Raw genomic sequence first — 21,761 nt, 5'->3', positions numbered from 1 at the left:
GGAGTAGGCATGAATCTTTATGCATGTATGGATCCAATGTACAACCTTAAAAAGAACAAATGACACCTGCACAAGGGAAACAACATCACACACATCAAGTTATTAAAAGGCTATAAATGGTGAGACTCAAAGAAAAGCTAAAGTCCTGTGGTCAGGAACCCTTCCCCATAGCTAACAAAAATAACAGGATTATTCCAGAACATACTTGGGCAAAAGGTAACACTTTTTTTGTGTGTACTTGAAACACAAAAAGTATGTTATTTATTTTTCTTTTTTCTATCCCTACAGCATTCAACACAGTGGCATACTGGATCATGGGAAGCAAGGCCATGGTCAGTGAAAGCTGAGTAACAGTAACTATCCACCTTTCCCACATAAATATGTTAATAAGCCTCTGACTGTGGAAAACCCAGACTTTCACATTAACAAAGTATCTCCCTCCCTTAATGATTTTAACCTGTCATCTCAAAATACATATGCCAAAATATGTGTTTGCAAACACAGTCTCTTTTGCCTGTAAACAAGGGTATCACTGTTTGTTCAACTAGCACCATATGGGTTTTCGTTTAAACTTATTACATAATCTTCCTGAAGACAGGGAGTACAAAGTAAAGGCAGTTTAACATTTTATTTCACAATTCTTACCTTCAATATTAACAACAAACAACTGCTTGATGTTTAAATATTAGCAGATTACACAGCTGCCACAGGACATTCTGGTTGCGTGACCTTCATTCTCGCTAAAGATCTGAACTGAAAAGTGAAGCTATCGAAGAGGGTGCTTGGAAATAATTTACAGTTTCATGTGGGAATATAAACCAGTGAAGACCTATATTTTTTATGCATTGCTGTCACTGTAATCCTAGGGGTTTATCTGCCACTGACCTGCCACACCTCAGTCAAAACTGTTAAAGAGTTCACAGTAACTCTCCATAATTCACCGAAGTTGTAAGATACCTGACAAGAATAATTAAAATCTTCTCATCTCCTTAAGAAACTGAGGAAACATTTTCAGCATTTTAATTACAAACTATTCTGATTTTAGCTTGAATGATTTTGGCTTCTCATCTGTGAGTCTATTTTATCATAGATATTTGCATAAAGCAATAACTGTTTCATTAGAACATTAAATTTATTTCTGCTGCATTGCCCTCCGAATGTTTTTGTGAGATCACTTGGTTGCAGTGGAAATAATGATGATGATGTCAAACTGAACATTTTGATTTAAAGACAAGAATTTAAAGGTAAAATCCTTAAAATTACTGTTAGGAAAGCATTTTTAGCAGAGGGGAAAACAATATCAAACCTTTTTTTTTTCCAAGAAATGGACTTCCATTTGCTTTGAGGGCATTGCAGTCAAACTAAACTCTAAAAATACCAGATTAACAAACACAGAACAGTGTTTAAGACACTAGAGAAGACCTATCACTGTTCTTTTATTCTCTCAGTAACCAGGAGCTCTTCCATTTCATTCCTTGGACACTTGGGTTGATGAATTCAGACCAGCCTGTCTGCCATCCCATAGTATCCTACGTTTTAGCCCCAACTGTAAAAACTGTAGCAGAATTCAAAAATAAATTCTTTCTGACCAGTAGATCCAGCGCTTTTAAACACAAAAAATTAATGCTTTACCTCAAAAAAAATGCTGGGTAATCAATCAGTGATTACACATCACAGCTTTCACAACTTGCACTACCACAGAAAATCTGCAGTGAACGGAAAAGCCAGGAGATCTCACACTAGTTTTCATTATATACAGCTTTGTTTGATCAAACTGTGGGTCATACGCAACACAAAGCCTCAGGTTTTCAAAGCTACAAAAGAATTGTAGGCACACATTCTGTATAAAACTTCCTAAAAACACTGGAAGAAAACAAGTGTATTTGGCAGTGTTTCTGTGCATATTTTGCTAAGATATTTCCATCATTTTCAAGAGTTCAGTACTCTCTTCTTTCACTCGCCACACATCCACAGGAAAAGGGGAAAAAGCTGATTTATTATCAACTTGTCAAAGGCACACAGAATAAGGAACTATTAAGTGCTATTTCAACTATAGAGGATTTGAATGCTTGCATACTTGAGAATTAAGTATTCTGGTCTGGACTATTCTCATACCTGAGATACTGAATCTATAGGTTACATGTAATGGAAAACCATAAGCAAATTCCAAGAGTTTTAAAGTCATTAAGAGTTTTACGCCACTATTTTATTTATGGAGACAAGAGAGGCTCAAAATTCCTGTAGTATAACCTTCATAATGCAGAAAAGACTGAACCTGCTGCTTCACACCAGTTAGTCCTAACAGAAAAGATTCCAACCAAGTGACTGATCTAGATCTGTGAACAGAGTAAAAGCAGTTGTATAAAGTTTGTTGTTGCCATGTTTTTCTTCCTTTTGAACAGCATCAACATAGGACTAATTCATGATCTTTAAAAAGTAGTTTCCAGTTAGACTGACACACAATGGCAAGCAGTCTTAGACAGGTGAAGTGACAGGAAGGAGGAAGGCTGACTTGATGTCAGTGACAAAAACTATTTTAATGGAAATGTGAAATTATTCAAAAATTTCTTCTCCTAAACACGTGAAGATTTCTCTAGTCAGATTCAGACTGCACAATGGGCTGAGAGAAGGAATCAGGCAGACGCAGTATTTTTACATACCGTGTTTTTCTAATGGCTTTTCATACTCAGTGCCTCACTTAAAGGTTTCTTCTGTCAAAGATCTGTTAAATCAGCGATGCTTCATCAAATAGTAGTTGTCAAACATGATAAAGAACTACAGTAATAAATTACGTGACCAAGAGGTTTTAGCAGCCAAGGATTCAGGGAAGACTGGAAATAGGTTGTGTTTCCAAGGCAGACAAAAATGACAACAGTAATGAAGTCTGCTGTTTGTATTCAGTAATACTAATTTTCTGACCTCTTCTATCCTAAAATAAGACCTACATATCAGGTCGTGCAATGGACAGATATGACAGGAAAGTCACGTAATAAAGGACAGATGATAACACGTGACTGCTATTGCAGGACATATCTTTCAATTAAGTCTTTTAAGTAGGGAGACTCCTGCCTTGCTACTGATAAGAAGCAACATCCCAGTCTCTCTCCCACACTAAGAGCCCACACCAAACCCCAGACTTGCCTAAGCAGATGTAGAGGGCACCTGACATAAAAGAACTGCAAAAAATAACGCGAAGCCACACCATAAACACACACTACTAAGAGGCCATTAAGACAAGAGGTTTTATTTCTCAGTATAGGAAACCACATGCCTACACATTTGAACACAGACCTTTAAACCAGAGTAGCATGCACAGATGTAGAATCTTTGCCATGATCCTGCTGATGGCCTTTCATGTTTTGGAGATGTTACTTGCATTTTGATTAACACCCATCAACCTTTGATGAAAGATGTAGTCAGATGCTGCTCAAGCTACTCCAACACTGAATAATTTGCTCTAATTTATTTCTTTAAAACTACTCTAATTTACTGCTTTACTTTGATGAAGTGGGCACTTTTGATAACTTCCCAGAATTAAATATCCATTGGCTGAAGCAAAAACCCAAAACCCCCAAAATGATGATTCTACTGGCTGAGAGACTACAGGGAAATTGGGATAAGGAACAGCAACTAAAATATAAAGACAATTAGAATTTCTTCCTCCTACTAGCTGGATGATTGGCATTTGGTTTAGGATCATCCTTGTGAAAGCCTCCTCCCCTGTTGACTGAGTGCATTTTTAAGTAGTGGGCAAACATCATCAAGAAAGAAAAATGTGTACCCATCCATATTCTGAAATCTACAGGCATTTTTCCCTGAACACAATGTCAGAATGAAAAACAAAGTACAGCGAGTGCTAGTTAATTTTTTTCTTCATCTCCTTGCAAAGCTAGCTCTAAAAAAAGATTCCAACCTGCCACAGAACCTTCATTGAACCTTCCAGTTCCCATTAAGTTTAAACTTATCTTCTCAGATAGAAATGAAGCTTGGCTCCAGGAAAGAACATTTTTAAATCCTCTGTAAATAAAGATCAGGTAGTATTCACCTACAGAAACTGAAAAATGTGAAAAGGTAAATACTAAACAGTGCATGGAGGTGGGAAAACCTCTGGTCAATGGCATTTTACATAACAATCTGAATTCCAGTAAATCAAATTTCAATCACAAAGGAAGTACCAACAAGATCACGGTGTCACAAACAGAGAAAGGATAAACTCTACTGGGAAAACAAGTGAAATTCAACAATATCAAATCTCTGTTCTCAGACTTTTCTTGAAGTTTTCAGTCAAAGAAATTTGTTCAGCTATATAGGAAATATTCAGACTTTGACTACCTATACATCCCTCCCTGTGCAGTACCCCAACTGCTCAGGAATTATATCTTTTAGATTTGCTCAACAGCTGTTCAGCTCAACAGCCATGGTTTTGATACTTCAGACTACTAATTACACAAAAACATCTGAATCACAGAATCACAGAATATGCTGAGTTTGAAGGGACCCACAAGGATCATCAAGTCCAATCCCCCTCCCTGCACAGGACCATCGCCAAGATGACTGGACAATGCCCTCCCTACCATGAGCCTGAGGGCATTGTCCAAACACTTCTTGAACTCTGACAGGCCTGGTGCTGTGACACTTCCCTGGGGAGCCTCTTCCAGTGCCCAGCCATCCCCTGGGTGAAAGAACCTTTTCCTAATATTCAACCTAAACCACCCCTGACACAACTGCAGGCTCTTCCCTTGGGTTCTGTCACTAGTCACCAGAGTGAAGAGATCAGTGTCTGCCCCTCCTCTTCCCCTTCTAAGGAAGTTCTAGACTGTGATGAGGTCTCCTCTCAGTCTCCTCTTCTGCAGGAGGAGGGAAAACAAACTCTGCTTCTACCTATTTATAAGGTTGGCTACTAACTATGGTCATCTAGCTACACAACATATTCTGTATTCTAGCTTTGAAATTAAGTTTACTCTTTCAATCCTTCAATTACGCTAATCATCAAGGCCATAACAATCATAATTGTAGAAAGCACATGTATTACTCTTCTGATAGGTCCCTGTAATTGCAAAAATAACCTTTAAAAGCCTTGAAATTTTTTAACTGATGGAATTTTTTTTAAAAAAACTAGACATTAAGAGTTACAGTGTACATTATCTTCACATGGGATTGATTCACAGTGGGACCTGAAGACTGGAAAATAATGTAAAGACGGCACCCTTTAAGTGTAATACTAATACCCTTCAAGTAAAATTATTCCTTGATATTTCTGTTTTGAAAAGAAGACACAATCAAGTTCCAGCTATATAATTTGTAGCTAATCTCAATCTAATCTAACAATAGTTCTACAGATAACTACATCTCTAGGTCTATTATTGCCAGCTCTCCAAAACTTGGACCTTAGCAGGTGAATTTAATTCTATTTTCTGGCAGCTTCTATCAGATAATATACGCTGGTCCAAAAGCATTTAATGAGCTTTAAAATGCCCAGTTTCTAAAGGATTCTTCTTCAAATTACAACATACCATTAACTATTTGCCTCCCTGATCAGTCTGTTTTGCTGCCAGATAATCCTGTCCTAGATACCCAAAAGAGGTGCTGGAGTACATTCATTATCAGCTTTCTGCAAAGCACTGCACTTGACAAAAAGGTAAACTTACAGGTCTGAATAAATATTGGACTGTGTTTCTCTCCACATTACATCAAATTTAATTAACCAGTTGTATGCAATAAGATGCGGTGTTAACATCTTTTTCCATTATTTGCACCTGGTTTTCATCAAAGAGAACTAATAATAATGCAAACAGCACTAATAGGGCTGGGAAGGGTTCACCTGTCATAAGGACAGTTTGTGGAGCAAGAATTAACAGTCTCAAGAGAGACTGTTCTATTCATTGCAATCACAGTCACCTAAAATATTAACAGTATGAATGCCAAAAATGTGAAAAGACTACAGACATGTGCAAAGTAAAGAAAATTTGTCACTTAAGAATGGAAACACTAAAACAATCACCAGTTGTGGTAGTACTATTTATTACAATAAACTTAGATTGCCTAAGTTTTCCAAATATGATATCTGGGTTTTAAAAAAAATCAAACCAAAACAAACAAAAAACATAAAAGCAAACAAAAAAAACCAACACAAATACAAATCCCAAAAAAGGTCTCAGGCATCTGTTCTCAGAGTACCCTGCCTCCAGCTCTGGTCCAGAGCCTTTGAGATCGGGTCTTCCACTAAAGGGATAAATTAATATTATTGATGCTAACATGGACTGGCTGGTAGGGAGCAAGACCAAGGGCATGTGGAGGTCATAAGTCATAAAAGCAACAGTAACCTAAACCACAAATGCATGAAACCTCTCTGTAGCTTTGTTTTTTGTTTTGACTTTTATAAATTTAACATGGGTAATTCATAAAATGACAGAGTGCTTAACAATTCACATCTGTATCAATCATTCAAAAACTACCAGTCAAAGGAAAATAAAACACAGATTATTGCATGGCTCTCAAGGTTCCTTCATCTTCAGCATCTGCCATCAAAGTCATCCTTCCCTGAATTTCCCAAATTTCAAATTTCTGGAATGTTAGTATTTAATTTCTCAGAATTAGAATTTCACCAGCTGCATGACTCCTACGGACTAAGGCTGCAGTCATCTCCTGTGTGTGGTGTTGAGCTAAGGCTGATCACCACTGTTAAAAAACTTGTAGGGACCAGCTAGGCTAATCAAGGCAGAACCAACCACAAACTTGCCTGTGCAAGTGGCAGTTACTCCTTCTACAGCAAAGTCAGGTCACTTTTGAACACATAAAAAATCAGAGACACATCTTTAAAAAAAAAACAAAAGCAACACAACAGTAGATACCATTTGCAAGGGAAGTCTGATTTTTAACTTCTGCTTACTCGGAAAACTCCTTTTAAAAACATTCCTATCAGTCTAGGTATTAGGCTATACAGAGAAAATGGGACAAAATACTTTGAAAGAGTATAAATATTTAAAAGAAAAATGATGAAAAAGCTTTCTTGGTGTTTCAGTTCCATTTTTTACTTTCCTTCTTTCAATTTAAATTTTAGCCCATTGGCATGTAAATAACTAGTGGGTAATTAGCTGACCAATTAGTTCTATGACAACCTCACAATTTTGCCTATGCAATATTACAGTTACATCCGCATGGCAACATTCTTGCACCACACCTCCTACCTTTAGGGAAAAATCCCTACAACCTCTATGGCTATCCCAGCATGAACCATGGCTGACAACAGACAAACCACTTACCAAAAGTAAAAAACCCTGCCTTCTCATTTCTCTGCTGAGCAGTGGAAAATGTAAAAGTATCTATAAATGCACAGCAGTAAACAGTCCTATAGCTTAAGGTATTTCTGTGCTCACTGCCATCCACATAACTCTTTAAACTGCCTTGCTGTGAATCGTACTAGGGAACTGATCTGATCTGATGCAAAGAAAACCAATATACACATGCTAATAAAAAAAAAAAAAAACATGGTGTCACTTTTTGCCCAGTCAGTTACCCACTCCAATTCACCCCTCCACCATTACATTGCCCTAGTATTGCCACTGAATTGTTATTTAGTGAAATCACAATTTCATGGCTACCATCAGCTTTTAAAAACTGCAGTGACATGGTAGCTCAGGAAACAAACAGGTACCTCTCCACACCAACCCAACCAACAGAAGAGCTACAGCAAGTTCAGCCCTGGCATCAGAGCAGAGAAACAATCAGCCCAGCACCAGGAAGGCAAAGAAGCAGTCCCAGAGATCTGGTCTAGCCTAGCCTTGGCTTTCAAAGAAGAACCAGTAAGATCCTAAAGCTATGGAAGTAGTGATGATACTATGATCTTAGAAGTATTTTTAAAAGGTCTGGCTGTGTGGGCACAAGTCTGCCCATCTCAGTGCACTCTCTACAAATATAACGTGTGTTTGTGTACTTGCAAACTCCACTTTGCTCAGCCTCTGAGGGTCTGATCCATTAGCATGCTCCACTACCTCTAGTCACAGCATGATGCAAAAACCATTCCGTTTGTACAAGCAGAAAGTCACATGCAATTAAAGGTTTTAGGATTCCAGAAGTTTCACCAAGGTGCACATCCAGAACTGCCGCAGTCCTGATTTGAGCATGTACAGACATTTCAGACACACTGACCAGGCGCCCAGCAACCACACATGCAACACGTCTAATGCACATTGGCAGTGAGCACCAGGCAGCAACCCTCCGAAGCTGTGGCAGCTGGAGGCATCGTTCATGCAAAATGCATCAACTGCTGGCAACAGAGAATCCATATCTTCCCCCCTCCCAGCTGGGTACCCTAATGGCTAGAAACTGAATCAGGTTCTGGCCCACACCTCTTGTCCCCAGTGCAATGACCCTGCCTGTTTAAAGATCCTCCAGGGACTTTCCTTTTCTTCATCCCAATTCTTTCATTTCCCACTGGCTGCCTTAGATGCTCCCTAGTGAGCATACTGGTTGTTCTCATACCAATTCCAGACACCTCTGGTAGGCTTCTTAATTCCAAAGTCAAGTGGGTAAAAATGTTAGGCATGGAGATATTAATCTAAAGAACAGTAAAAAAATCATCTTTTTCTGAATTGGTTTTCACATGGCCAGAGTGTAAGGCAGATCTCCAAGAAGACTCAGAGTGACCATATCGGTCAGCACAAAAACACTTCTTACAGGCTGCCTAGGCATGCAAGACATCATAAATATATGAATCCAGCAGCTGATATTTAGGGATTTCACATATATCCAACAAGAGGAATGTGATTAGTCCTGCAACAAGCTGTACTTCTGTTTCTTCTCTAAATGTACATTGTTTGGTGTACATGCAGTCACTTTGCCACTCTCTCTCTCAAATGTTTATTTTTTTCCTCTTCAGAGGAAAAGAAAAATGCCAACAACCCATTGCTTGTGAGCAATTTCATCCTTTACACAGTGGATTTTGTTCAGGTCAAGTAACATTTTTGGTAAAGAATATAATTGCAATTGCCTGTTTCTAAGATCTTGTAAATAGCATGACATTATTTTAAAAACTGCATTTACAGTGTTCCTTTAAGTGTTTTAACACAGCTTCAGCGGAAATTGCTTTATTCCAAAGCAATTGAATATAGAGTATTTTTATAAGGACCTCTTTGTCTCTCTGCAAATGACTGAGATACAGATACTTTCCAGAAAGAGAATGCATCAGAAAACATTCAACCTTACATTTTACTAGCTCTAGTTATCTAACACCATAAAACATCAGTTCCTGAAAGTTATGTTGTAGCTAAAGCAAAACAGCATGTCTAGCAGAGTCAAGTAGTGCCTAGAGGCCTTATGCAAGTTTAGGTCTGGCACCATACAAACACAGAGGCTCTATTCAGTATGGTAAAGCCATTCTACAGCCAAAGCAGAGGCAATTCCATAGATAAAAAGCAAAAATGTAGCTAAAATTCAGCAGCACATTCATTCCATCTTCCAGGAAATACAGTATCACATACCTCCTTGTCATACTCCTTGGACAACATAGACAAATAAAATAGATATTGGCCTAAACAAGCTGGTCAGAAGACACATTGTTATCATTCAGGGCTGTAAGCTTGTCTGCATTACAGCTCCAGGAGGAGTGCCTTTAACATGTGATTTGAGGCACACTTCCAAGAGCTCCTCTAACCTCCTGCGACACAAAGCTGCATAGAAAGAGCAAATTATCTCCCAATGTGATAAAATCCAGATAACTTTAAATACTTTTCAGCAGGCATCACAAAAGACAAGGTATACACATAACTGCTGGATCCAGTAGTCCTCTCCTAGGCTATACATGAAGCAAAGTCATCCTGCAATTCCTCTTACAGGGATACCATAACAGAAAGGAGCAAGTTCCAAAAACTTGCCAAAACCACTGGCAGTTGCAACACGTGATGCCATCAGTACCTAATATATTGAAGACATAAAGAAACCTCTTCCACCACCTCCTCTTGCCCCCACCTTGCTCTGATAAGGAAGGGTGCAGTCAGAGAGGAAACAGTTGTACAAAGACACAGGTAAACTCAATTGAGACAAAACCCCCACCGTAATAAAGCTTCTTTTCAGGGTAACTCAGTGTCCACTGTGGCAGAGAGTTGTATGGAATTTTTCCACAGCAGAATTGCTCCATGAGTGTCTTTCCTGGGATTATTCTTGCCAGTGGGCCCTGTAGCCTGATGTGAGTCTTGTGAGACTGGGACTCAACCAGTTCTCCTGAAGGTAGGCATCATAAGCAAAGATTTATGCAGTAAAAGAAACCAAATGAAACTAAACACATAAACTGCAACAGGGAGGACAGTGGAGTAAATGACTTGGTTTCTCCTCTGTTTCAGCTGCAGTCATCAGTCATGCTTCTTTGTACTTAGAAAAGGTCTGAAGTTATCAGCACTCATACAAATTCAACATCCCTCTATCAAGCAAATTCTGGTCTCTTAAGAAATCAAGATGCAGTAATAAGTCATAAGCAGCATAAATACATGTGGTTTTTTTTTTTCTGAGGGAAAAGTGGAAAGATGGATCTTATGATACATATAAGAATTTACATATTTCTGCACAGATCCAAAATATAACTACGTATATAAGTAAGCACTGCTGGACCTGTACAGACTAGCAACAGGACTTTCCATGTGGATATTACATAGTGTTATAACATCCAAAAAATTACCATGGTACCATTAAGTGCCATAACACTATTAAATTGATAGTACATAAACTCAGTGGTGCTTCAGGGAAACAGATTGCTCTCTCCTTACTCACCAACCACTTTCTCTCCACAACTGATCTCACTGAGTGGCTGGAGCCTGTCCACAATGGACTCCACTCCTTTCATGGACACAGGAGCCCATCATGATGCCAGAATCCCTCACCTCTTCTTTTCTGAGGGCCCAACAAATCCATGTCCAATGCAATGCAATTCTTCTCTTCCATTTTGCTGGAGGAAGGGAAGAATGGCACGACTGAGGGCAAGAAGAGTGAATTTAATCTGTTCCCAGGCTCACTCCAAGCTACTGCTAGCACAGGAAAACGAGCACGGAAGAAGGAGCTGAACAAAGAGGTAAAATGGAGCTGTATGATGCATAAAAGGACACACTGGGTGTGCATGGCAGCAAAATAAAGTGGCACGGTTGTGTCAGCATTTAATAGTTTTGGTGTTGTTTGCAATCATGTTTATTTAGAACTGCATTGCCATTGTGCCTGCATTTCAATTGCTGCTTACCCAAACCTCACTAATTCACATCATCCAGGGCAGGCACTGGATCGCTTCTGCAGCCAAAAAGGTTTGTAGAGGCAGGGCCAGTAGTATCAATCCCTCACAGAACTCCAGTTAATACAGCTGAGGTGATGCATCTTGCAGGACTGGGGTGTTCAGTGTGAGATGTCTGACTGTAGTAACACCAAGACATACAAGGAGCCTGTGCCTGAGGACTAACTATTTTTGGTATGACAAGGTTTAGGATTTTAAAGGTAGATATGGCAGTAACCAGAAACAACATTTAACTCCACTGATACAGCTTCCATAATAAACAGTTCCAGAAAAACACACGAGAAAAGAGAATTTTTAAAAAAGTTAAATGCATGAAAATTGCATAACCAATTTTCTTTACCTTGCATTAGGGCTATCCCAAATATTGTCACATAAGTCAGCAACAAATCTCTTTTTGTTACCTTCTTGATGTGGTTCTGACAGTCTTAGAAAGATTTACACATGCACTTAAAATTAAGCATGCAAGCAAGTCCCATCAGGTACTGATGTAAGGTTCATGCCTTCACTTGAACAGTCATTTTACAGCTAGCTTTTCTAGCATGCGAAGTTTGTGTTCACTTTGTTCATAAGACAATAATTTTAAAATAACTTATACATTCTGGGTAGTATGGGCAACCAGTATGTGCCCAATGGATAAAAGTTCACACACGACACACAAAAAACCAATTACATTAGAAACAGAGATATTCCACAGTATTTAAAAATCAACTCCTATATCATTATTACACACTTCATACAATTACAGAAGTTTATCACATGCTATCTACAGCAGAGATAAAGTTTAATGGTGTTCAAATGCTTCCATGCTAAGCCACTGTTTTTACCGTTTTCTAGACTTTGGTTTATCTACCAAAACTATTTGAGTTTGGAATTTTCATTAATGTAAATTTTAACTGTTTTGAATGCAGCTTAGTGATTATGAAATATAAACTCCCATTATAAATATCAATTTCTGACCTTAAGTTGAACAGACAAACTAACATAGTAGCAAAGGCAAAATCAACTACAGAAAGAAGTCTCATTGAGACATACCTTAAAACCTCCCACTGAAAATATATTTTTATTTTACCAAGCAGTTGAACTTTAAAAAGACAGCAAGTCACACTTTGCACATGCATAAGACAACAGCTATGCCCAGAACTTGTAGCAGAATAGGGATCAAGGGTAACTGACATTCACTCAACACAAACATTTAATTTTGCTGTAAAATACACACCAGGTGAATGGCAAGGGGCATTAGCTAGACTGTGTAAATTCTCTTTAGAACTATCTGGCTAAAGGGCAGAAAAACAACATTGTGATTGCATCGTTAAACACTCAAAATGAAGAAATAAGCAGGACACACTACGTAAAAGCATTAGTGCTTTGTACCTGCACTACCATAAAGATGTTCTAAATAGCCTCTTTTTTTGCACCATGCAGAAAAAGAAGCCACTACCTAGGATGGTAATTTAATTACCAATGGGGTAAAAAACTACTGGAAAATCTCACCTCTGTTTTTTACTTGAAATTTGTGTGAGTATAATTTATAGCGGAGTTTTCCCAAAACAGTTTCAGAAAATGTTTTCAAAGTTTAAAAAAGACACTGATGTGTAACATACATTGTTTAAAATGCTGTGTAAGTTGCAAACATTGAGCTGTATACAATGAAGGAAATTAAATTGGGCTGTGGTGCCATTTCTTGATACCTGAGTGCTTAACTATGCAGTCTAACAGTATCCCATTTGGGTTTTGAGAGACTGAATTCCTAGAGTTTGCTTAATATGTCAACATTTGAAATCTTGCAAGCAAAGACCAATTACATTCAATCCCAAAGACTCATATGCCTAAAAGGGTATAATTAAAAAATTAAAGGAAGCGGTCATGCAGGATACTGGCAAGGAAAAAGTACGAAAGAAATTTTAGAAAAAGCATTTAACTCACCAGTCCATTGTTTGGCTGAGGTGAAAAAGGCAAACATTACTGAGATGCATCAGTGAGGAAGTTAGAACACAAATCAAGGCCCGTGCCTGCAAGCACATGTGAATAACTTCAGGCCCAGAAGATCTTTCCAAGGCAAAGTTATTCACATGTGTGCTTGCAGAACCTAAGCTCAGATGTTACCCTCAAAGTACAAAATGCTACTTACATTTTGCTACTGACCTCAATATAAATAGAAATTTACCTGTATTTAACTGTTTCAACTGAAGAAGACAAAAACCCCTTTGAAGTTCCACAGGGTAATGCAATTAATCCATGCTAGCTGCTCACAGTTCTAGTTTGTTTGCTTGTTTGTTTTTAACATAAGTCTCTCAGAATGTGTTTAGACTTACAAACCAGAAGCCTTCCTTGGAAGCTATGTGAGGACTGTTCACCCTGGGGTACAAAGAGCTTATCTCTGCCTTGCAATACACCAAGAATGCTTATGACATGACAATTAAGCCATTATTCTTTTTATTGGGTATCTCTCTGCCAAGCCTGATGCAACCTGACATATACAATATTCAATTAAGTATCTCTTAAAGTGTTGAGTCTTTCCAATGTATGCTTGTGTAGATTTTGGGGATCTGAACTGTGTAAGAAATCTAGCTTAAAGAAGAAGGACACCACGCAAATGTGTAGAATGAAGCACATGTGCCTACCCAATTAGACAAACACTAATTGTACATAAAGTATTTTTAAGTATATGTGACTAGCATAGGTTAAAATGGATTGCAGATTACAAACCACTGCTTGGAGAAGAGAAAATAAGCAAAAGGTTCAAAAAGCCAGAGAATGGAAGACTTACGTATTTAAACACCAACAGTTTGGTCAGGTGTAACCTACAGGTGTGTATGAACAGTGGGCAATCAAAAATTTTTAAAAAGGCTAGATAGGTCAGCTGAGATTCACAAATAGTGAACACAAGATTTGGGGATGACTGTTTTATATACACTAGCAATGAGGAATCAAATATTGCTCAATGCACTAAAAGAGCATGCAGTTCAGATAACGTACATTCTTATTGAGAAAGGTGCTGACCAAAGCAGCTCTATCATACCCTAGCTGAAATAAAGGACCACACAACTCTGGCCACACTAAGCGATGCTTTGCGTTGTTTGGGGAAGATTTGTTTCCCGATTTTTCCTCAATGTAAGATTCATCTTACTGACTTTATTACTGACTTCAATAAAAGGACATGGAGCAATTTATTTCTGAAGTGTCAGTATTCAAATATGAAACCTAATGAAAGTAGTAAGTTTGGAAACACCAACACTACATCTAATTTTACCTCCCTTTAGATATGGCCTTGATCCAGTAAATGACTATTTTTTTCTCTGGGATGGGAGTATATAATTAGGTGATTAAATAACATATTTCAATTTGTTTATCCTTCTGATCAGCAAAAAAGCCTAAATAGCAGGTATCCACCTGACAGGATAGCACTGACAATTAACAATCGTTGGAAATTATAACCAGATGTGAAAGCAGAAGGTAAAAAGGTACATGGAGAAAATGGGAGAAAAAGCAGAAAGGGACTAGCGCGCTAAGGCCTGCAAGTAGGGCAGGGCCAACATCTGTGCCCACTCCGGAACCTGCCAGCCGCCGTCCCGAGAACCCGCTGCATCCTCTCGTCCGAACAGCGGCGTGTGCGTCCGCATGTACAACACGTGTGGACGTGTATCTTTATGCATCTGTACACTGTGTAACAAGGTGCACGGCGGGGCTCTCACTGAGGCACTACTGGGCCCAAAAGCACTTGGCGGAGCCGCGGCCGCGCCAGGGCACGGGTGCCCGGCGGGGCAGTGCGGGGCCTCGCCGGCGAGAGCGACGCCGGCGCCGACACCAACGCCGGCACCGGCACCGACGTCGGCACCGGCCGCGGGAGGCGCCGTGCAGTGTCACTCATGCCGATGATGCATTGCAACGGGAGCTCAGGCCCGCTGCTCCCGGCGCGGGCAGCTGCGGGTCCTCGGCGCGCTGGCACGCAGCCCCACCGGCCGGGGGGCCGCCCGCCGCCCACCCCCCGCTCGCCGGGGCCGGCGGCGAGCGGCCGCCGAGCCGCGAGGAGGAGGAGGAGGCGCCACCTCGGGTTTCGTCAAGGACAGGCCCGAGGTCAAACCCGGCAACCGCCCCGCCGCGGCCCCTTCCCCGCCGCCACCCGCCGCCTGCCCGCCCGCCGGCGGCGGTGCCTTACCTTGGCAGCCATGCTGTGCCCGGCGCGGCCACCCCTTCCCGTCCCTTCCCTTCCTCCGCTCCCCTCCCTTCCGACCGCGGCACGCAGCTTCCCCGCCTGCGCACCAGCCCGCCAGCGCCGGCCGTCACCGCTCGCTCTCACAGGCAAGGATGGGGCGCCGCCCCCGCCCGGCCCCGCCGCGGCCCCGTGATCGCCCGGCACGGTCCGGACCGGCCCTGCGGGCTCCGCGCTGGGCGCCGGGCGCGGCGGCGGGAGGTGCGGCCTCGGGCACCGGCGGAAAGCCGGCGTTGCGGGGCGAGCACCGCCTCATCCCTGTGAAGGGCCCAGTTGCCCTCCAGGTTGCTCCACGGTGACGGCTGGTGGCCCAGCGGGCGCACGGGGACTCCGAGCTCTTGGGGGCCCTGCAGCCTCTCCGCCCGCTGGAGACGGTGACCATGTCACCACTTGGTGACTCGCGCTGCTGACCCCGGGGAATGCCCCCGGCGTGTTCGGAGGACGCCGGGGCGAGCAGCGGAAGGATGCCAACATCTTCACATCAAACCCAGCGCTGTTTTCTTCCCCTCAAGACAAGCTGCTGTTGGAGGGATGTTTCATCCAGTCGCAGCATCCCCAGCCATCATTCTGGGATGTCCCAAGAAGGAGGTGTGCCTTCAAACCAAATTTTGTCAATGCTGTGCTAGTTTCTAAGTCAGCATGAATGTGACACACAAGCAGCCCCGCCGCAGTCCAGGGCTGTACCCAAGACGACCACGAGTGTGGCACGCAGAGCCTCAGAGGCGGCTCGCAGACTGCCCGGGACAGCCTGCCCGGGCGTGTTCGGCAGTGCGCCTCTGGGGATGCGGGCTTGTGGCTGCCTCGGGGCAATCGTCAGGCTGCCAGTGCCCGCTCTGGCTCGTCCGGGGCTTCTGGGGGATTTTAGGATAGACTGGGATTGGTAGTGGAGGCAGGGAGCTTGCCACGTGCATGTATCTAAAAGGTTGCTTACAAGAACAGCTCCAGGGCAAGTTTTCAAGTTAATAATGATGTATCAAGTTAGTCATGGCTTTGAGGTAGATATTTCAGCACTTTCCCTTATACTGAGTTATGTAAAGATGCTAGAAAGACAAAGGATCTCAGAGACATCTATTGCATTATAAACCAAAAACAATTAACTCTTTGATTGCTATTAGTTGTCCTAGAGAGAGACAGTAGAGGAATGATAAGGATTCCTAAATGCATCTTCACCTTAGAGAAGGTGATTTCTCATCTTAGAGAAATTGTAAGGATTCATAAACATATCTGTACTTGCCCACTATAAATCTGTGAAGAATATCTATTTTTATGTTTTCAGTCCGAGTTAACTACTTCCAGTGTTTGAGCAAATTGTAATCTCCCCTGTGCCACTTGGAAATTTCTTCCATCACCTGTGAGGCCCAGCAGCAGATGTACCCCCTTCTCAGTAGTCTCCCAGTCTCAGTTTCTTGTAAGAACCTCCCACTTGCTGGATTCTCTTCCTTTTCTGCTTGCTCCATGTACGTGTGCCCATTGCATGTGCTCAGCTGTTCTGGGAGACAGCACAACCTTTCTCTTCTTGCTGCATCTCCCTGACCTAGAAAATAGCAGTTAGATCAAAGCAGGCTTGAAGCCCTTCCTCCAACCCCACTTTTTCAAATAAACACAAAAAACAGACTATGTAGTGCTTATCTGCAAACTAGATAAGTAAATACTGTCACCTTGTCATAAATGAATAGATAATAGCAGTCCATTTATAAACAATAGAAAACAATCTTCGATTATTTTAATGATACCACTAAGAAGAGAAAAATTATGTTGAGAAAATAGCATAACAATTGTCTTATAATACAAATACTACGTTGTGTGTATATTCATAAGTCAGGATATTTAAATGTGAGCTTGAAATTCAGTCCTATTGTGAAAACAGGCTTCAATAGCTTTTTTTTTTTCAATTTAAGAGTACTAAGAAAATTACTAGAATTCTCATATTATACTGACACATGGTCTTGAGCTAATTGCCAAGGAAAAACACAACTTAAAAAACTGCCTATATTTCAAGTAGACTGGTGGTGAAATTCAGAGAGGTGAGTGAAAAAGGATGATCCTGGAAAGCCTTTTTCACCTGCTTCCTAAATGCAGCAGCACTTGACCTCTTTTAACACTTAGAATCATAGAATCAGGGAATTGTTTGCTTTGGAAGGGATCTCTGAAGGTCATCTAGTCCCAGTCCTCTGCAATGAATAGGGATATCTTCGCTCAGACCAGTTTACTCAGTTTATTCCAAGATCAGGTTGGATGGGAAATCTGCCCATCTACTCTTCTACTGGTCTTGAATATTTCCAGGGACGGGGCATCTACCACCTCTCTGGACAACCTTTTCCAGTGTTTCAAAAAATGTCCTTTATCTAGTCTAAATCTGCTTCATTTCCCATCCTTCAAGAGCTCCAGGCATCTCAAGATCTGAGCATGCCTTCAGCACTGCCTTGGTCCCAACAAGACTGGAAAGTCACTACCTCGCTTTCAGGAAAACCTGAGTTTGGCCTCACAGGTCTCTGATGATGACCAACAGACACATATGGCCCAAGTTCCTTATCTTCATAGAAAAGGCAGTGAAAGCTAATAATGTTCACATTTTAGATGATAAGCAATATGACTGTAGTGGACTACAGCACTCTCCTTAGTCACATAATCAGCTTGTTTTCAAAGTCCGCTGTTGATTGAGGTTAGATTCAAGCCCATGTGTCATTCTCATTTCAGTATGTTTTAACCACAAAGCCTTAGGCTGCTCTGGGGAAGAGAGGAGGAACATTTTTCATTCTTTCTAGTGAAGACATGTCTTTGTGAGAGAAGAATCCAAGATCAGCTGGACTGGAGAGAAACATGACTCTTTTATATGGTAGAATGCAATAAGATGAGGGTGAAGTTGTGAGTCAGTTTTCATTACAAAGTATACAAGTATTATTTACAAGTTACATTAATACAAGTATACAAAGTATACAAGTATTATACAAGTATTATAGAGAAGTCAGGACATTGTGTGGCTCCAGCCAATGGTTTTTTTTTTTTCTTCTGTATTTTACATGTAATACAAAACAGAGCACACAGTGATTTCAAGGCTTCTTTCTACAATGAGAAACAGCCTAGAGTTTGCTCCTTGTGCTCTCTTCTGATAGGGCGTCTTGAACTTGTTTGTACACATGGGGATGGATTTTGCAGGAAGAGCTGCAGTTTGTTTCCAAGAGAAGTCACAACCAAGTATCTGGACACTGTCCTTGAGGCAAAAAATTAGGCTTTGATAGTTTTCATGTAGAAGACAGAATGAGAGCGGATTCACTACTTGATGTTTTAACGATGAGGGTATTGTATAGCAGGGCAACGTATCTTGATAGACACATAGGATCTTTGCTGAGCTTATTAACAATTACCCTGGAGAGACCAACAGCCTGGGGCTCATGGTTTTTTAGACTTGCTAAACAACTGATGAAGGACTAGCTTTTACCTATTGACAGTGTAAGGCAGAGCTCAGTGTGCTGGCTATTTTGGATTTTATTCATTACTCTTTCTATTACAACTTTGCAAGTTCAGAAAATTGTTTCTATGATTTCTCTTACAATGTTCTGGATTTTGTATGGGCAGACAGATGCCCTAAAATGTAGGCATTGCAGAATGTACGTTAAAGGAAAATAAATATCTTCTTGGATCTAGAAAGGTCTGAGAGCATCTGGGAAGGTCTGGAGAGGACTGGATCTGGAAAAATCAGACTGTACAGACTGGATTGCTAACTATCTTGATGAATAGCTGCGATAAAGCAAAGAGTGACCCAAGGTCCTCAAGATCTGTGCTGCTATCCAAATTACTGAGCTATTTTCTTCAGTATACCTTCTCTCTGCCTCACAACATAGAAACTGTCTTCCAAATGGCTCCTTCTGTGTCATATTGTATGTTCAGCAACATGGATATTTTCCTGTGTGCTAACTTACCACAAAACTGCACCAAGTACATCATCCTACAAGTACAGCTGATAGTCAAAAAAAAAAACCAAGGGGCCTCAATCCTAGTGGGAAAGAGCTGGATGTTAAAAGGAAATGAACCCAAGGTTTTCTTGAGCACATCTTGTTTTTTAAAACTCTTTATTGACCTCTCTCCATCAGTGAAGTCTTAAGGAAAGGCACAAAGCAGTATTCCCTTCCTTAGGTCAAGGGTTTGGTGTGGATTTTTTATTCTTTCTGTGGGTTTTTTATTTTGTTTTGTTCTTAATAAAGGATGTTTGGCTGATGTAAGTTAGCACATCAGTTTTAGTGACTCTTTGCCAAGAATTTGTGCTTGCACAGTAGGCCTAACCCTGAGAATTTCTCTAATAAAATATGACTCACTCTGAATGAATCATTCACAATTCTTCTGTTTGAAGGATATTCACTGCAGATCACGATTTCCTCAAATGTATTTGCTGTTTTTCTGTTTATTTTATAACATTGTCTAATGATTGTCGATATTTCTTTTTTTTGCTGTTGTACTTTTAAGTCACACATATTCTTAATTTAAACCCTGTTGTTTATTTGTGATTTTTGAAAAGGTCAGTCAAATATGCTCTTATTCCCTTTCTTAAAACAAGATTTTCAAGTACTTTTACCTACATGTCTAGAATTCATTGTCTATCAGTGTTTCTGCCAACAAAAAAAACAAACTGGTCGTTTAAATAGTTCAAGGAAAAGTGAGTATAAAAGCAGCATGTTGAAGTATGAAAAATTAATTTTAAAATCCATACAAGTGGTACTGTATTTTCACAGCTTTCCCGTCTCAAAATGCAACACTATCTCCCAATGTGCAACACATCTACCAGGAGAGTGGCATTCACAAAGTTGGAAGGAGAAGCTATGATTCTGTCTTACAGCTGATAAGGGCATTTATACACACATTGCTGTAAAAATGAAACAGGCAAAAACACCATATTAAAGCTATGGTTGAGAAATGCATCTGAAATAACTAAAGAAGCATTGCTGCTGATGATGAGTAAGGGGTTAATTCTCCTGTTGGTGTAAATCAGCATAGGTGGTAGATTTGTGCTGATTTACATTGGTAAAGCCCAAAATATAGAGGGGATACAGGACAAACGAAAGATGCTATATTTATTTCATAAGTGAAAAATACTTCATAACTCAGGCACATCATTGGCATGAATAAGTTATGAAAAATCTTCACAGCCAAAAGAACATAATCATCCTTCATGTATAACAGATTTGTTTATTCTGTAAAGATTCATTTCAGTTGATTAATTATCAGTATCTGCTGATGGTGGAGGTAACAAGCCATCTCTGATGAGAGAATCATTTTAGGACATGCTCAGAATATTTTATCACCTAGTGCAAGTTGTGTATGATTAGAATATTTATCATACCGTGTACTAATATTATCACATTTTATAAGCTAAGTACTGAATGTAAATTATATTACAGATATAGCAGTTATCTATATTTTTCTTATTTTTTTTAAGAGGGATATAGAAAAAATAAAGCCCAGTAACAGTTGTGTTCACATGTCAAGTGCTGAACTGTTCTGCTGCATTAAATCATTGTTATTCTAGACCAGTAAAAATTTGCATAAGTGCAGATGGCAGCTCCTAACAATACCATCAGAATTGTTTCACCATACACCAAATCCACCCAGTACCAGGCACATTGCACACTCACTAGCCATTATTCACAGATGGAAGCTAACAAGATGGAGGTTTATCAAGAGGTAAATTACCTTCTTTTTTCTGCAACTTTATTTATTGCCTAAACTAAATTGCAACTCCAAGTTAAAATACCAAAAGAGGGATTAGAACATCTCAATATTGAAGCATTTATGAAGAGGGAAAAATTATAATAAATCTGTCAATCACATCAAAATAAAAAGCAAAAGTAGATCAGATTTTTAATACATTATAATAATTTACTATTTATGAAGCTAACCTTAGTCACCAAAATACCTAAAATATAAAGCATTATCCCTAACAAGACAGATTGAAATCTGTTACTAAATCCATTGAATAGACACACTACTTCAGTCATACTTTACTCACAGAATAGACTGGGCATCATTTAACAACATTTGTGGGTCTTTAAAATGTGTACATACAAATGTCTGCATATGCTGAACTTGCATTGTGTGCAAGAGTTCAGCTGGATTTTGATTAGCCAAGACTTTGCAGAAAGTAATAGAATCTCTGCAGAGTTTTGTATGAAGCACTGAGGTTCTCTTAGCATCAACAAACTTACATATTTGAAAACATAAACATTTGGTCATCTTGAAACCCAATGTTTTCTTTCATCCTCCAGCCAAAACCCATAATATTTTCATTTT

The 21,761-nt window shown here is 40.1% G+C and overlaps 1 protein-coding gene and 1 long non-coding RNA gene across 4 annotated transcripts in view; one reads left to right on the top strand and one right to left on the bottom strand.

Moving 5' to 3' along the window:
- Nucleotides 1–15,530, bottom strand: part of SLC25A13 (solute carrier family 25 member 13) — a 99,278-nt gene extending 83,748 nt beyond the window's left edge. Inside the window, exons 1-3 of one of the 3 annotated variants that reach the window (XM_068210603.1) lie at nt 15,426–15,452; nt 13,193–13,207; nt 9,480–9,494 (exon numbers count right to left, since the gene is read on the bottom strand). In XM_068210603.1, the coding sequence (XP_068066704.1) occupies nt 9,480–9,494; nt 13,193–13,207; nt 15,426–15,437 (42 nt within the window). In that variant the 5' untranslated portion in view covers nt 15,438–15,452. Of the gene's footprint in view, nt 1–9,479; nt 9,495–13,192; nt 13,208–15,425 lie in introns of all 3 variants that reach the window. The other 2 variants (XM_068210612.1, XM_068210622.1) reach the window with 2 other exon arrangements.
- A 1,328-nt stretch (nt 15,531–16,858) lies between these two features.
- On the top strand, nt 16,859–19,798 carry LOC137485844 (uncharacterized). The gene is made up of 2 exons (XR_011005474.1): nt 16,859–18,374; nt 18,432–19,798. It is a non-coding gene; the product is annotated as an uncharacterized lncRNA (long non-coding RNA).
- Nucleotides 19,799–21,761: the final 1,963 nt, after the last annotated feature.

This window comes from Anomalospiza imberbis, chromosome 1, assembly GCF_031753505.1.
Source record: "Anomalospiza imberbis isolate Cuckoo-Finch-1a 21T00152 chromosome 1, ASM3175350v1, whole genome shotgun sequence".
Lineage (NCBI taxonomy): Eukaryota > Metazoa > Chordata > Aves > Passeriformes > Viduidae > Anomalospiza > Anomalospiza imberbis.
Note: the sequence above shows the minus strand (reverse complement) of the source record. Positions and strands in the feature narration are given on the sequence as shown.